The sequence below is a fragment of the Oncorhynchus kisutch genome, linkage group LG1, assembly GCF_002021735.2.
Source record: "Oncorhynchus kisutch isolate 150728-3 linkage group LG1, Okis_V2, whole genome shotgun sequence".
Lineage (NCBI taxonomy): Eukaryota > Metazoa > Chordata > Actinopteri > Salmoniformes > Salmonidae > Oncorhynchus > Oncorhynchus kisutch.
The window spans coordinates 21463557-21481681 of record NC_034174.2 but is presented as its reverse complement, the minus strand read 5'-3'; the positions used below and the strand labels follow the sequence as shown (position 1 = coordinate 21481681).

The 18125-nt window shown below is 44.9% G+C and overlaps 1 protein-coding gene across 3 annotated transcripts in view; it reads left to right on the top strand.

Annotated features, from left to right (window-relative positions):
• LOC109908376 (extracellular sulfatase Sulf-2) overlaps positions 1-18125 on the top strand; it is an 83943-nt gene that overhangs the window by 50155 nt on the left and 15663 nt on the right. For all 3 annotated transcript variants that reach the window (XM_031800579.1, XM_031800531.1, XM_031800491.1), the window contains one exon: positions 7092-7344. In XM_031800579.1, coding sequence (XP_031656439.1) covers positions 7170-7344 — 175 coding nt within the window. In that variant the 5' untranslated portion in view covers positions 7092-7169. The remainder of the gene's footprint in view (positions 1-7091; positions 7345-18125) is intronic.

Here is an 18125-nt window from a genome sequence, read left to right as displayed (position 1 = left end):
ATGCGTGTCTGTGCTCTATTGTCCCCCTATTCAAAAGCATCCCAGTGAGGTTGATATTGTTGAGTGTGTTGCCACGCAGCAGAGGGAGGCTGGGGTTGTGTGTTGTTTTGTGTTCATACAGGTTCCATGCTGGGGGACATGCTCTCCCTGTAGACCCACACAACACTGAGCAAACACAGGCCATTATAATAGACGGAAACCTGTCAACGCGCTCAGTCAGTTGGTTAATTGTTTTTGTGATGCTCTTTTACATTTGACCAGTGAGCCTGGACTCATAGACAGTGTTATGGCATTGCAGCAATGTCATAGTAAATGCTAACACTCAAAGCTGTGAGAAGAAACACCACAACACTGTTCTATTCAGCAAGGTCTTTGCTTCAAACTGTGAATTGAAAACAAGGTCATGTCAGTCTGTTAGGAACAATTTCAGCAAGAACATTTCACTTCTTTTAAATGTATTTGTGAACATTATTTCACATTTGTTGTGTTACAGCCTGAATTCAACAAATTCACCCGTCTGCACACAATACGACATAGGGAAAACATGTTTGCATCCGATTTCCTTTGATCATCCTTGAGATGTTTGGACATGATTTAGAAAGAAACACACCTGTCTATATAAGGTCCCACAGCTGACTGTGCTTGTCAGATCTGAAACTATACCATGAAGTCCAAGGAACTCTCTGTAGATCTCTGAGATATAATTATGATTAGGCATATTATCTGGGGAAGGGTAGAAAACCATTTCCAAGAGCACAGTGGTCTCCATTATTGGGAAATCGAAAAAATATGGAACCACCTCAGACTCTGCCTAGAGCTGTCCGTCCGATCAAACTGAGCAACCAGACAAGAAGGGCCTTGGTCAGGGAGGTGAATAACCCAATGATCACTCTGACAGAACTACAGAGTTCCTTGGCTGAGATGGGAGAACCTGCCAGAAGGACAACAGTCTCTGTAACACCTCACCAATCTGTAATTTATGGGAGAGTGGCCAGAAGGAAGCCACTCCTGAGAAAAGGGCATATGGCAGTTTAACAGTACTGCTTTCGTCCCTCTTCTCTCCCCAACCTGGGGGTCAATGTAAATCGTCCGGTGATAATTTAATGGCTAATGGCTTGGGGGAAGAAGCTGTTGAGGAGCCTTTTGGTCCTAGACTTGGCGCTCCGGTACCGCTTGCTGTGCGGTAGCAGAGAAAACAGTCTATAACTTGGGTAACTGGAGTCTCTGACAATTGTATGGGCTTTCCTCTGACACTGCCTATTATATAGGTCCTGGATGGCAGGAAGCTTGGCCCCAGTGATATACTGGGCCGCTCGGATTACCCTCTGTAGCGCCTCACGGTCAGATGCCGAGCAGTTGCCATAACAGGCAGTGATGCAACTGGTCAGGATGCTCTCGATGGTGCAGCTGTAGAACCTTTTGAGGATCTGGGGGCCCATGCAAAATCTTTTCAGTCTCCTGAGGGTGGAAAGGTTTTGTCGTGCCCTCTTCACAACTGTCTTGGTATGTTTGGACCATGATAGTTCCTTGGTAATGTAGACACCAAGGAACTTGACACTCTCGACCCACTCCACTACAGCCCAGTCGATGTTAATGGGGGCGTGTTCGGCCCGCATTTTCATGTAGTCCACGATCAGCTCCTTTGTCTTGCTCACATTGAGGGAGAGGTTGTTGTCCTGGCACCCCACTGCCAGTTCTCTGACTTCCTCCATATAGGCCGTCTCATCGTTGTCCGTGATCAGGCCTACCCCCGTTTTGTCGTCAGCAAACTTAATGATGGTGTTGGAGTCGTGTTTGGCCATGAAGTCGTGGGTGAACATGGAATACAGGACGGGACTAAATACACACACCTGAGGGGCCCCAGTGTTAAGGATCAGCGTGGCAGACGTGTTGTTGCCTACTCTTACCACCTGGGGGCAGCCCGTCAGGAAGTCCAGGATCCAGTTGCAGAGGGAGGTGTTTAATCCCAGAGTCCTTAGCTTAGTGATGAGCTTCGTGGGCACTATGGTGTTGAAAGCTGAGCTGTAGTCGATGAACAGCATTCTCACATAGGTGTTCCTTTTGTCCAGGTGAGAAAGGGCGGTGTGGAGTGCGATTGAGATTGCGTCATCTGTGGATCTGTGGCCTTTTAAAGCACTTCATGGCTACTCACATTTGATTTTATTTCACCTTTATTTAACCAGGTAGGCAAGTTGAGAACAAGTTCTCATTTACAATTGCGTCCTGGCCATGGCTACTCACATGAGTGCCACGGGGCGGTCATCATTTAGGCAGGTTACCTTCGCTTCCTTGGGCACAGGGACTATTGTTGTCTGCTTGAAACAAGTAGGTATTACAGACTCGGTCAGGGAGAGGTTGAAAATATCAGTGGAGACACTTGACAGTTGGTCCGTGCATGCTTTGAGTCTACGTCCTGGTAATCCATCTGGCCCAGCGGCTTTGTGAATGTTGGCCTGTTTGAAGGTTTTGTTCACATCGGCTACCGAGAACGTTATCACACAGTCATCCAGAACAGCTGGTGCTCTCATGCATACTTCAGTGTTGCTTGCCTCGAAGCGAGCATAAAATGCATTTTGCTCATCTGGTAGGCTTGCGGCACTGGGCAGCTCGCGTCTGTGTTTCCCTTTGTAGTCCGTAATGGTTTTCAAGCCCTGCCATATCCAACGAGTGTCAGAGCCGGTGTAGTAGGATTCAATCTTAATCTTGTATTGAGGCATTTCTTGTTTGATGGTTCGTCTGAAGGCATAGCGGCATTTCTTACAAGAGTCCGGATTAGTCTCCCACTCCTTGAAAGCGGCAGCTCTAGCCTTTAGTTCGATGAGGATGTTGCCTGTAATCCATGGCTTCTGGTTGGGATATGTACGTACAGTCACTGTGGGGACAATGTCATCGATACACTTATTGATGAAGCCGATGACTGAGGTGGTGTATTCCTCAATGCCATTGGATGAATGCCGGAACATATTCCAGTCTGTGCTAGCAAAACAGTCCTGTAGTGTAGCATCCGTGTCATCTGACCACTTCCGTATTGAGCGAGTCACTGGTACTTCCTGCTTTAGTTTTTGAATGTAAGCAGGAATCAGGAGGATATAATTATGGTCAGATTTGCCAAATGGAGGGCAGGGGAGAGCTTTGTATGCATCTCTGTGTGTGGAGTAAAGGTGGTCAAGGATTTTTTTCCCCTGGTTGCACATGTGACATGCTGGTAAAAATGTTGTAAAACTGATTTAAGTTTGCCTGCATTAAAGTCCACGACCACTAGGAGCGTCGCTTCTGGGTGAGCATTTTCTTGTTTGCTTATGGACTTATAGAGTTGGTTGAGAGCGATCTTAGTGCCGGCTTCGCTTTGTGGTGGTAAATAGATGGTTACGAATAATACAGATGAGAAAGAAGTCTCTTGGTAGATAGTGTTGTCGACAGTTTATCATAAGATACTCTACCTCAGGCGAGCAATACCTTGAGCAATACTTATTTAATACTAGACAGCTAGACACCAGCTGTTATTGACAAAAAGACACACACCCCCACCCCTCGTCTTACCAGAGGTAGCGTCTCTGTTCTGCAGGTGTATGGAAAATCCCGCCAGCTCTATATTGTCCGTTTCTTTATTCAGCCTTATGTCTCGGTGAAACATAAGATGTAACAGATTTTATTGTCCCGTTGGTAGGATAATCTTAATAGTAGGTCATCAATTTTATTTTCTAATGATTGCACGTTAGGAAGGGAAATGGAAGGCATTGAGAGTTTATTCGCTCGCCTCCGGATTCTCAGAAGGATCCCCGATCTGCGTCCCCTTTTCCGGTGTCTTTTCTTCATGCAAAATGCGTGGATCTGGGCCTGTTCCAGTGAAAGCAGGATATCCTTCTCGTCGGACTCGTTAAAGGAAAAAGTTTCTTTCTGTCCGCGGTGAGTAATAATTTTTCTGATGTCCAGAAGTTATTTTCGGTCATAAGAGACGGTAGCAGAAACATTATGTACACATTAAGTAAAAAAATAAGTTACACAAAATGCAGAAAAAAATACAAAATTGCACAATTACATAGATGACCCACCCTAGTCACACCCCGATTGGTTGGGAGAATGTCATGTTCTTTGGCACCATCTTTTACTTGTCCTGAAGCCACTCATACGTTGTCTTGGCAGTGTGTGCAGGGTCCTGTTGGAAATTGAACCTTCGCTCCAGTCTGAGGTCCTGAGCGCTTTGGAGCAGGTTTTCATCAATTATCTTCCATCATTTTTGCCTCGATCCTGACTAGTCTCCCAGTCCCTGCCGCTCAAAAACATCCCCACAGCATGATGCTGCCACCACCATGCATCCCCGTAGGGATGGTGCCAGGTTTCCTCCAGACGTGACACTTGACATTCATGCCAAAGAGTAGTTCAATCTTGGTTTCATCAGACCAGAGAATCTTATTTCTCATGGTCTGAGAGTCCTTTTGGCAAACTGCGGGCTGTCATGTGCCTTTTACTGAGGAGTGGCTTCCGCCTGGCCACTCTACCGTAATGGCCTAATTAGTGGAGTGCTGCAGAGATGGCTGTACTTCTAAAAGGTTCTCCTATCTCAACAGAGGAACTCTGGAGCTCTCGCAGAGTGACCATCGGGTTCTTGGTCACCTCCCTGACCAAGGCCCTTCTCCCCCAATTGCTCAGTTTTGCCAGGTGGCCAGCTCTAGGAAGAGTCTTGGTGGTTCCAAATTTCTTCCGTTTAAGAATGATGGAGGCCACTGGGTTCTTGGGGACCTTCAATGTTGCAGAAATGTTTTGGTACCCTTCCCCAGATCTGTGCCTTGACACAATCCTGTCTCTGAATTCTACAGACAATTCCTTTGACCTCATGGCTTGGTTTTTGCTGTGACATGTCAACTGTGGGCCCTTATATAGACAAGTGTGTGCCTTTCCAAATCATGTCCAGTCGAATTTGCCACAGGAGGACTCCAATCAAGTTTTAGAAACATCTCAAGGATGACCACTGGAAACAGGATGCACCTGAGCTCAACTTCGAGTCTCCCAGCAAAAGGTCTGAATACTTACATAAATAAGGTATTTCAGTTTTTTACTTGTAATACATTTTAGAATAAGGCTGTAACGTAAAAAAAAATGTGGAGAAAGTCAAGGGGTCTGAATACTTCCCAAATGCACTGTATCTCTCCACAAAACCCTCAACCCTTATGGAGTAGGGGAAACAACTAGTTCAAGTTTTCAGAGTGATTGATGCCACCGATTGAAATGTCACTAGCGCGCACACCTCTAACAAGCTAGCCATTTCCCACCCGTTACAACAGCACGCCTGGAGTTTGCAAAAAGGCATGTAAAAGACTCTGAGAGCAGAAGGGAAAAGATTCTTTGGTCTTATTATTTTTGGCCTGAATGCAAAGCGCTATGTCTGGAGAAAACCAGACACAGCTCTTCACCCATCTAACACTATTTCTACCGTGAAGCACGGAGGTGACAACATCATGCTATGGGGATGCTTTACAACGGCAGGGACTTGGAGACTGGCAAGGATAGAGGGAACAACAAATGGAGCCAAATACAGGCAATCCTTGATGAGAACCTGTTTCAGAGTGAGAATGATCTTAGACTGGGGGCGAAGGTTTGCGTTCCAACAGGACAATGAGCTCAAGCACACAGAAATAGCAACATTGGAATGGCTTCAGAACAAGAGTGTGAAAGTCATTGAGTGGCTCAGCTAAGAGCCCAGACTTGAATCCCATAGAAAGTCAATGAAAAAACTTGAAGATTGCTGTTCACCACCTCTCCTCATCTAACTTAATAGAGTTTGAGAAAATCTTCAAGGAAGAATGGGAGAAAATCCCGAAATCCAGATGTACAAAGCTGAACTACAGACATATCTAGTACGACTCAAAGCTTTAGTCACAGTCAAAGGTGCTTCTACAAAGTATTGAGTCAGGGGTGTGAATACTTATGAAAATGAGATATTTCTGTAATTAATTTTCAAAACATTTTCAAACATTTATAAACATGTTTTAATTTTGTCATTATGGGGTTTTGTGTGTAGATAGGTGAGAGAGAAAAAAAATCGAATCCATTTTGAATTCAGGCTGTAACACAACAAAATATGGAATAAGTAATGGGGTATGAATACTTTCTGAAAGCACTGTATATGTAATTAACAGTTTCCATGACAAACTCTATGGGGGTTTCATTTGTAATAAGTCAGAGGTGTAATTATGTTATCGAGTCAGCATGAAACAAGTATAAATTTAGCAAATTACGCATGAAGCTATCATTTAGAGGAAATTGTACTAACGAAGTTAATAAATCAGATAATTAGAAAATACACCACCAAGTCTATGTTGTCTGGAATCAATCTCATGAGCACTTTGTTATTTGAATGTTCAATACACACTTTTACATTTTTTTAATTCTTATTTTCAATGACGGCCTAGGAACAGTGAGTTAACTGCCTTGTTCAGGGGCAGAACGACAGATTTTTTTTACCTTGTCAGCTCGGGGATTTAATCTTGCAACCTTTAGGTTACTTGTCCAACGCTCTAACCACTAGGCTACCTGCCGCCAAATAATCTCTGTCTCCTCATCCAGTCTTTAAACTCTCTCTTCTCCTTCACCTCTGCCCCGCTACATTCCCCCTGCTCTGTCTGGTTAGTGAGGGAGCGTTGGCCCCGGGCCCCTGGCTCAGACCCAGGCCCATTAGCTCCAGACTGGCAGCCATGTGTTTATAAGCAGAGATTATTACACTGTGGCAATGACACCGCTCTAATGCACCGTTCTAGTGCACCACTCTATTGCACCACTCTAACGAAGGGAGCCCGAACAGGTCATTGTATGGAAGAGCACCCTGTATGTAATGCCTCTGCTTTTGTGTGTGAGAGGGAGAGAGTATAGTGTGTGAGAGTGTGTGTGAGAGAGATAGTTGAGAGATAAAGAGAGAGGGAGGGGGAGAGAGAGAGTGAGAGAGAGACCAAGAGATACTCCTGATGACCATACATCACAGAGTTTCTCACTTGTCAATATTACATGTTTTGTAATTGTCATAGCATAGCTAGCAGATTGTAGTAATTTGTATGTTACGTAATGTTTCGGTCTGGTCTCATCTCTGTGTCTGTCAGGTGGAGTGAGGGAGCTGCGGCAGCAGCAGTGTGCCCCGTGCTACAGTAAAAAAGAGGTGAAGAACACAGGGTTGTGCCATGGCAGGATGGGGCCTCCTTCTCCTCCTCCTGTGGGTGGTCTCCTTGGCCCAGGGCTCGTCCTTGTTCTCTGGTCAGCGCCACCGCACCCGTCTGCAGAGGGACCGTCAAGCACGCAACAACGTCCGACCCAACATAATCATCATCCTCACCGATGACCAGGACATTGAACTGGGTAAGACACAGCAGGATGTGTGTGTGTGTGTGTGTGCGTGCGTGTGCTTATGTGTGTGCGTGTGTGTGTGTGTGTGTGCGTGAGTGTGTGTGTGCGCGTGCACGTGCATGTGTGTGTGCGTGTGTGTGTGTGTGTGTCTGTGTGTGTGTGCTTGTGTGTGTGTGCGCATGCATTCTCCATTTGCCCACTCAAAGTCAAGTACCCCATGGCCAACTCCATTATTGCCATGGAGTGAGTGGCCTATGGTATCCATTGTCTGAGTGCCAAACCCTGGCCATCTCCCTACCCGTTTTAGCCTTTAAACTGCATATTGGTCTGGAGTGCCAGTATAATGGCCTCGCTGACACCCCTTGTCCCACTCTGATTGGTGAGAAAACCTCCATTGAAAACCAGGAATTTATGGTTGAGCATCTGTTTCACTAAATAATCGGCATCAGCCTGAAAAGCCTTTAGTACACATTAATTAAAATGGGCGACACATCACAGAAAATATTTAATCTTATAACATTTCTGCTTCCACTAGTGGAGCCTCTAAGTCCAAAGGCTTGGTTATTTTGATTAAAAGGAATTTAATTTTAGTTATTGAAAACACTAGCAAGGACACTTCAGGTGTCACGCCCTGACCATAGAGAGCCTGTTTTTCTCTATGTTGGTTAGGTCGGGGTGTGACTAGGGTGGGTCATGTAGGTAATTATATATCTATGTTGGCCTGGTATGATTCACAATCAGAGGCAGCTGTTTATTATTGTCTCTGATTGGGGATCATATTGTCACGATCGTCGTAAGGAACGGACCAAAATGCAGCGTGGTATGTGTTCATGATGAAGTTTTTAATTAAAGAAAGCACTGAACACTGAATACAAACTATACAAAACAATAAACGAATAACGACCGTGAAGCTGTAATGAGAACTGTGCTGACACAAGCAACTAACATAGACAATCACCCACAAACAAACAGTGAAACCCAGGCTACCTAACTAATGACACCTGCCACTGATTGGGAACCATACTAGGCCGAAACATAGAAATCCCAAAATCATAGAAAAACAAACATAGACTGCCCACCCCAACTCACGCCCTGACCATACTAAATAACGACAAAACAAAGGAAATAAAGGTCAGAACGTGACACATATTTTTCCCTTTTGTGCTTTGTGGGATCTTGACTATGGATGGTAGCCTGGTAGCACTATTATTAGCGTCACGTTTCGTTTGAGATTATTGTTTTGCTGTGAGTTTCACTTTATTCATTAAAAAGATGTTGGACCCAGATCACGCTGTGCTTTTGTCCAGTTATTATAACGTTCGTGACACCAACAACGGACCAAGCAGCGTGGCCGGGAGGTAATGGCATCCTGGTCTTTGGACAAGATTAGGGAGAGAACATCCTGGACTTGGGACAACATAGTGGCAGGAGCGAAGAGCCTTCCGTGGAAGCAGGCGGAAACAGCAAAGGAGGGACAGCGACGACGTCAGGGAGGAAGGCCACAGAAACTCCAATAAAAAATTTGGGGGGAGGCACATGGAGCAGTCGGCGGAGCCGAGGAGTGAACCAGAGCCAGTCTGGGAGAAGAAGGAGAATTTGGAGGAGAGAGAAATGGGAGAGTTGTTGAGTTGTTGGAGGATGCACAGATTTGGAATAAAGGAACCTGTTGTCAGCCACCTGAGTCAGCTCCCCGTCCTGAGAAGTGTGTTGAAGTTCCGGAACAATTGATGCCGGCTATACGCACCAGGTCTCCAGTGCACCTTCACATCCCAGTACGGCCTGTGCCTCCTCCCCGCACCCGCCAAGAGGTGCGTGTCATCAGCCCGGTACCACCTGTGCCGGGCCCCATGCACCAAGCTTCCGGCAACTGTTCCCAGTCCAGAGCTTCCGGTGACGTTTCACAGTCTGGAGCTTCCTGCGACGGTCCACAGTCCGGAACCGCCAACGACGGTCTACAGTCCGGAACCTCCTGAGACGGTCTGCGGTCCGGGGCCTCCAGCAACGGTCTGCGGTCCAGAGCCTCCAGCGACAGTCTGCGGTCCAGAGCCTCCAGTGACGGTTTGCGGTCCAGAGCCTCCAGCGGGGATTCCCAGTCCAGAGCCTCCTGCGAGGTTTCACAGTCTGGAGCCTCCGGCGACGATCAACGGTCCGGAGTCCCCGGCGACAATCTACGGTCCGGTTCCTCTGATGATGATCCACGGTCCGGAGCCTCTGGCGATGACCCAAGGTCTGGTTCCTCCGGCGACGATCCACTGTCTGGTTCCTCTGACGACGATCCACGGTCCGGAGCATCCGGCGACACGCCCCGCACCAGAGCCGCCCCCGATCGTAGATGCCCACCCGGACCCTCCCCTATTGGGTCAGGTTTTGCGGTCGGAGTCCGCACCTTTGGGGGGCGGTACTGTCACGCCCTGACCATAGAGAGCCTGTTATTCTCTATGTTGGTTAGGTCGGGGTGTGACTAGGGTGGGTCATGTAGGTAATTATATATCTATGTTGGCCTGGTATGATTCACAATCAGAGGCAGCTGTTTATTATTGTCTCTGATTGGGGATCATATTGTCACGATCGTCGTAAGGAACGGACCAAAATGCAGCGTGGTATGTGTTCATGATGAAGTTTTTAATTAAAGAAAGCACTGAACACTGAATACAAACTATACAAAACAATAAACGAATAACGACCGTGAATCTGTAATGAGAACTGTGCTGACACAAGCAACTAACATAGACAATCACCCACAAACAAACAGTGAAACCCAGGCTACCTAACTAATGACACCTGCCACTGATTGGGAACCATACTAGGCCGAAACATAGAAATCCCAAAATCATAGAAAAACAAACATAGACTGCCCACCCCAACTCACGCCCTGACCATACTAAATAACGACAAAACAAAGGAAATAAAGGTCAGAACGTGACACATATTTTTCCCTTTTGTGCTTTGTGGGATCTTGACTATGGATGGTAGCCTGGTAGCACTATTATTAGCGTCACGTTTCGTTTGAGATTATTGTTTTGCTGTGAGTTTCACTTTATTAATTAAAAAGATGTTGGACCCAGATCACGCTGTGCTTTTGTCCAGTTATTATAACGTTCGTGACACCAACAACGGACCAAGCAGGGTGGCCGGGAGGTAATGGCATCCTGGTCTTTGGACAAGATTAGGGAGAGAACATCCTGGACTTGGGACAACATAGTGGCAGGAGCGAAGAGCCTTCCGTGGAAGCAGGCGGAAACAGCAAAGGAGGGACAGCGACGACGTCAGGGAGGAAGGCCACAGAAACTCCAATAAAAATTTTGGGGGGAGGCACATGGAGCAGTCGGCGGAGCCGAGGAGTGAACCAGAGCCAGTCTGGGAGAAGAAGGAGAATTTGGAGGAGAGAGAAATGGGAGAGTTGTTGAGTTGTTGGAGGATGCACAGATTTGGAATAAAGGAACCTGTTGTCAGCCACCTGAGTCAGCTCCCCGTCCTGAGAAGTGTGTTGAAGTTCCGGAACAATTGATGCCGGCTATACGCATATATCTATGTTGGCCTGGTATGATTCCCAATCAGAGGCAGCTGTTTATCGTTGTCTCTGATTGGGGATCATATTTAGGCAGCCATTTACCCTTTTGTACTTTGTGGGATCTTGACTATGGATGGTAGCCTGTTAGCACTATTATTAGCTTCACGTTTCATTTAAGATGATTGTTTTGTTCTGCTGTGAGTTTCACTTTATTCATTAAAAAGATGTGGAACTCAGATCACGCTGCGCTTTGGTCCAGTTATTATAATGTAGCACGTCTATATATGGCAAGAAAGTAGAATTTGTGTCTATCTATAAACCCGCTGTTTTTGAGGACAGCTTTTCCCTTGGGCTTACCAAAGAATTGTTAGCACTTTCAGTGTATGAATTGGTTTTAGGGGCAGTGTGGCAGACCAGGAGGTTTGGTCAAATCAAATCAAAATCAAATCAAATTTATTTATATAGCCCTTCGTACATCAGCTGATATCTCAAAGTGCTGTACAGAAACCCAGCCTAAAACCCCAAACAGCAAGCAATGCAGGTGTAGAAGCACGGTGGCTAGGAAAAACTCCCTAGAAAGGCCAAAACCTAGGAAGAAACATAGAGAGGAACCAGGCTATGTGGGGTGGCCAGTCGTCTTCTGGCTGTGCCGGGTGGAGATTATAACAGAACATGGCCAAGATGTTCAAATGTTCATAAATGACCAGCATGGTCGTGTAATAATAAGGCAGAACAGTTGAAACTGGAGCAGCAGCACGGTCAGATGGACTGGGGACAGCAAGGAGTCATGTCAGGTAGTCCTGGGGCATGGTCCTAGGGCTCAGGTCAGTTGAAACTGGAGCAGCAGCACGGCCAGGTGGACTGGGGACAGCAAGGAGTCATCATGTCAGGTAATCCTGGGGCATGGTCCTAGGGCTCAGGTCCTCCGAGAGAGAGAAAAAAAGAGAGAAGGAGAGAATTAGAGAACGCACACTTAGATTCACACAGGACACCGAATAGGACAGGAGAAGTACTCCAGATATAACAAACTGACCCTAGTACCCCGACACAAACTACTGCAGCATAAATACTGGAGGCTGAGACAGGAGGGGTCAGGAGACACTGTGGACCCATCCAAGGACACCCCCGGACAGGGCCAAACAGGAAGGATATAACCCCACCCACTTTGCCAAAGCACAGCCCGCACACCACTAGAGGGATATCTTCAACCACCAACTTACCATCCTAAGACAGAGCCGAGTATTGCCCACAAAGATCTCCGCCATGGCACAACCCAAGGGGGGGCGCCAACCCAGACAGGATGACCACATCAGTGAATCAACCCACTCAGGTGACGCACCCCTTCCAGGGACGGCATGAGAGAGCCCCAGTAAGCCAGTGACTCAGCCCCTGTAATAGGGTTAGAGGCAGAGAATCCCAGTGGAAAGAGGGGAACCCGGCCAGGCAGAGACAGCAAGGGCGGTTCGTTGCTCCAGAGCCTTTCCGTTCACCTTCCCACTCCTGGGCCAGACTACACTCAATCATATGACCCACTGAAGAGATGAGTCTTCAGTAAAGACTTAAAGGTTGAGACCGAGTTTGCGTCTCTGACATGGGTAGGCAGACCGTTCCATAAAAATGGAGCTCTATAGGAGAAAGCCCTGCCTCCAGCTGTTTGCTTAGAAATTCTAGGGACAATTAGGAGGCCTGCGTCTTGTGACCGTAGCGTACGTGTAGGTATGTACGGCAGGACCAAATCAGAGAGATAGGTAGGAGCAAGCCCATGTAATGCTTTGTAGGTTAGCAGTAAAACCTTGAAATCAGCCCTTGCTTTGACAGGAAGCCAGTGTAGAAAGGCTAGCACTGGAGTAATATGATCAAATTTTTTGGTTCTAGTCAGGATTCTAGCAGCCGTATTTAGCACCAACTGAAGTTTATTTAGTGCTTTATCTGGGTAGCCGGAAAGTAGAGCATTGCAGTAGTCTAATCTAGAAGTGACAAAAGCATGGATTAATTTTTCGGCATCATTTTTGGACAGAAAGTTTCAGATTTTTGCAATGTTACGTAGATGGAAAAAAAGCTGTCCTTGAAATGGTCTTGGTATGTTTTTCAAAAGAGAGATCAGGGTCCAGAGTAATGCTGAGGTCCTTCACAGTTTTATTTGAGACGACTGTACAACCATTAAGATTAATTGTCAGATTCAACAGAAGATCTCTTTGTTTCTTGGGACCTAGAACAAGCATCTCTGTTTTGTCCGAGTTTAAAAGTAGAAAGTTTGCAGCCATCCACTTCCTTATGTCTGAAACACATGCTTCTAGCAAGGGCAATTTTGGGGCTTCACCATGTTTCATTGAAATGTACAGCTGTGTGTCATCCGCATAGCAGTGAAAGTTAACATTATGTTTTCGAATAACATCCCCAAGAGGTAAAATATATAGTGAAAACAATAGTGGTCCTAAAACGGAACCTTGAGGAACACCGAAATGTACAGTTGATTTGTCAGAGGACAAACCATTCACAGAGACAAACTGATATCTTTCCGACAGATAAGATCTAAACCAGGCCAGAACTTGTCCGTGTAGACCAATTTGGGTTTCCAATCTCTCCAAAAGAATGTGGTGATCGATGGTATCAAAAGCAGCACTAAGGTCTAGGAGCACGAGGACAGATGCAGAGCCTCGGTCCGATGCCATTAAAATGTCATTTACCACCTTCACAAGTGCCGTCTCAGTGCTATGATGGGGTCTAAAACCAGACTGAAGCATTTCGTATACATTGTTTGTCTTCAGGAAGGCAGTAAGTTGCTGCGCAACAGCCTTTTCTAAAATTTTTGAGAGGAAGGGAAGATTCAATATAGGCCGATAGTTTTTTATATTTTCTGGATCAAGGTTTGGCTTTTTCAAGAGAGGCTTTATTACTGCCACTTTTAGTGAGTTTGGTACACATCCGGTGGATAGAGAGCCGTTTATTATGTTCAACATAGGAGGGCCAAGCACAGGAAGCAGCTCTTTCAGTAGTTTAGTTGGAATAGGGTCCAGTATGCAGCTTGAAGGTTTAGAGGCCATGATTATTTTCATCATTGTGTCAAGAGATATATTACTAAAACACTTGAGCGTCTCTCTTGATCCTAGGTCCTGGGAGAGTTGTGCAGACTCAGGACAACTGAGCTTTGAAGGAATACGCAGATTTAAAGAGGAGTCCGTAATTTGCTTTCTAATGATCATAATCTTTTCCTCAAAGAAGTTCATGAATTTATCACTGCTAAAGTGAAAGTCATCCTCTCTTGGGGAATGCTGCTTTTTAGTTAGCTTTGCGACAGTATCAAAAAGGAATTTCTTATTTTCCTCAATTAAGTTAGAAAAATAGGATGATCGAGCAGCAGTAAGGGCTCTTCGGTACTGCACGGTACTGTCTTTCCAAGCTAGTCGGAAGACTTCCAGTTTGGTGTGGTGCCATTTCCGTTCCAATTTTCTGGAAGCTTGCTTCAGAGCTCGGGTATTTTCTGTGTACCAGGGAGCTAGTTTCTTATGAGAAATGTTTTTAGTTTTTAAGGGTGCAACTGCATCTAGGGTATTGAGCAAGGTTAAATTGAGTTCCTCAATTAGGTGGTTAACTGATTTTTGTCCTCTGGCGTCCTTGGGTAGACAGAGGGAATCTGGAAGGACATCAAGGAATCTTTGTGTAGTCTGTGAATTTATAGAACGACCTTGATATTCCTTGGTTGGGGTCTGAGCAGATTATTTGTTGCAATTGCAAACGTAATAAAATGGTGGTGCGATAGTCCAGGATTATGAGGAAAAACATTAAGATCCACAACATTTATTCCATGGGACAAAACTTGTTCCAGCATATGACTGTGACAGTGAGTGGGTCCAGAGACATGTTGGACAAAACCCACTGAGTCGATGATGGCTCCGAAAGCCTTTTGGAGTGGGTCTGTGGACTTTTCCATGTGAATATTAAAGTCACCAAAGATGAGAATATTATCTGCTATGACTACAAGGTCCGATAGGAATTCAGGGAACTCAGTGAGGAACGCTGTATATGGCCCAGGAGGCCTGTAAACAGTATTGAGTAGGCTGCATAGATTTCATGACTAGAAGCTCAAAAGACGAAAAAGTCATTTTTTTTTTGTAAATTGAAATTTGCTATCGTAAATGTTAGCAACACCTCCGCCTTTGCGGGATGCACGGGGGATATGGTCACTAGTGTAGCCAGGAGGTGAGGCCTCATTTAACACAGTAAATTCATCAGGCTTAAGCCATGTTTCAGTCAGGCCAATTACATCAAGATTATGATGTTTACACAGATCAGACACGGACAGAGTATGATTAGCTCGGTTTCAAGGGTGTTTATTAAATAATAAATCAAAAGGATAGGTCCCACCCATGAGACCCTCTCCGGGATACCGTCTTCTGGGCTCCATGTCTGTCGGGCACACAAACTCCCTTGTCTTAGCCCGGGCACCGTCTCCAACTACGGAAGTCACCTTACTTCCCCCAGTCCTCCCTGTGTGCTGCCCTTCTTGCAGCGTTATGGGGCTTGTACAGCTGGTGAGCAATCAGTCCTTGATTACTCACCAACTCCCCAATCAGACCCAATTAGTCCTGGGCAGAGAGCCCGTCGAGACCTGGCACGTTCAGCCTTGTGATGTATACTCCATCTGTCACCAGGCCTCGACGAGTCTCCCCCTGGTGGCTGACCTGCTGTACGCCACAGCAGATATGATTGCAGTTTCTGATCTCAAGCTTGATAGATCCACACAATCTTTTTCACATGCCCAACAACCAGCACCATTAGCATTGAATGCAATGACGGAAAATCGCAATATCTCTTGATGTGTGGTGAGTTCAGAATCTGGGCATCAAAGATTATACCTGTTTTTCTGCATATCACAAATCATACTCTAGAATTGATTGTTTTCTATACTTGGGTACTCTAAGTATGTATGTCACGCCAATACAAATATTGCCTGCGACTCTTGTAGGTCATAATCCCCTGCTTACCCAACTGGATGTGAACTTTAAAGTGAATAAAACAAAACGTTGGCATTTTAATACGACCCTTCTTCAAAACAAATTGTTTGTTGCTGAATTTCAAGTAAAAGGTTGAATTCTTAACAAGGACTCTGTAGAGGACCCAAGGTTTACATGGATGGGTACTGAAGGGTTTATCAGAGACTTTACATCATCTTTTGCGTCTCACCTCAATAAAGCCAGGAATCACAGAATTAAGTTATTGGTGACAAAATTAAAATCACTTGAGCAGAACCTGAAAAGGAATTGCTCAAATAATGTCAGAAATTATTTGAGGGTGGTTAAACTGGAACTGAATGATTTATTGAGGAGAGCTGAGTTGATCATGCATAGAGTGAGGCGGAACTATTATTTTAATGGGAGAATAACTAAGCAGACGTCGAGCCTTAAAACTGAAACAAAATTAATCTTGTACTTCTACAGATTTTTTTCAGCCCCATCTAAAGGCTTAATTTCTGATCAGCAGGATATTAATGCAACATTGAAGTATTTTTTACCTGTAAATATAAATATTCTATCCAGTCTGAAACAGACAAATGCAAACATATTTTAGATCATCTTGATTTGCCCATATTAGGCCGGCCCATCTCATTAGAGGAACTGGAGTCAGTACTGAAAGGTGCTAAAAAGGGTAAATCGCCTGGCCCGGATGCCATTCCATCTGAACTGTTACTACATTCTGCCAAAGAAAGGGACAGATTGTCGTCTGATATCTTTAATTTATTCTGACCAAAAACGTTGTTCCAAAGTGTTGACGTTACAGATGGCAAAGTATTTGTGTTCGGATAAGTTCATTCAGATAGAGCAGTCAGGTTTTATGAAAGGTTGAAGCTGAAAATGTCCATCGATGAATGCATGTAATACATGAAACACAACAGCTGAACTGTCAAAAGTCTAGGTGATGCAGGTAAGGCGGAGTCAGGCACAGGACACAGAGATGAGTAATATTTGTAACTTTACTCAAAAACAAAATATTCCAAGAAGGAGAAAATATTCCAGCTCACAAATACAAGACAACTTAACATGAACAAACACGCACAAAACCATGGGGGAACCAGAGCGTTAAATAGGGAACAATAATTATGGAATGGAAACCAGGTGTGTACAATGAAGACAAAACAAATGGAAAATGAAGGCAACTAGAAAACCGGCGACGTCGACCACCGAACTTCGGTTGAAGTTTGCTGTGCTGTGCTGTCTCTAGATGCCAAGAAGACTTTTGACGGGCTTGAATGGTAGTACTTGTGGGCTGTCTTGGAGAAATCTGGTTTGGGAAGGAATTTTACCGATATGGTTTGTGTGTTATATTCTAACCCTGTTGCTATGGTGTCTAGTGATGTCATACACTCAGGTCCATTCCCCATTTTTTGGAGATGTAGACAAGGAGACGGCCTATCCCCAACGTTACTCAGAACCTTTAGCACAACGACTAACGCAGAATGTAATTGCTTTTCCTATACTGATCAAATCTTCCTCTCATATCACATGTGGATGATATCTTCCTATATATGACAGATATTCAGAATTCAATCTCATCTTTATTATCCATATTTGAAGAATTCAAATTGCTGTCCGTCCGGGTATAAGATACATTTGACAAAATCAGCATTAATGTTGCTTAATGAAGCAGCCAAGAAAGTTTCCCTTCCCTCAACAATTCCTATAAAAACAGTTAATTTATTTGGTTATTAGTATACAAACATCTATGCATGGTCTGGTGTAGTATAATTATGAGAACATTTACTAGGATGTTGATCGAGATTTAACCATTTGGGAGAAGTTGCCTGCTTCTTTACAAACTAGGGTGTGTTGCCATGTATTAGATTCCTGAGCATAACGATCCCACTCCCTCCACCAGTAGGCTACTGGGGAATGATTGATAAATGTATACATAAATACCTTTGGAATGGCAAAAACACAAAGATTAGGTTTGAGGTGTTAAAACAAGAGAAGTGTTATGGTGGACTTGCATTACCAAATTGTTTTATTTACCACCAGTATTTCCAGTTACGCCCACTTAGATCATGGTATCAGTCTACATCAGTCTCTTGGAGAAATATTGAGGAAGAACGTGTTATTTTCTGGAAAATCTAATAAGATATGCATGTTGTATTTTGGTCCTATTATTTCTAATACAATATAGAATTTTAGGAAGGTTGAGAAGTGTGTAGGTGGTAACTGGAAATGGCATCTCCATACACCTCTATGGCATAACAAGGCTATTACATCCGGTAATAAACATTTTGAGTCTAGAGCCTAGTCTGCAA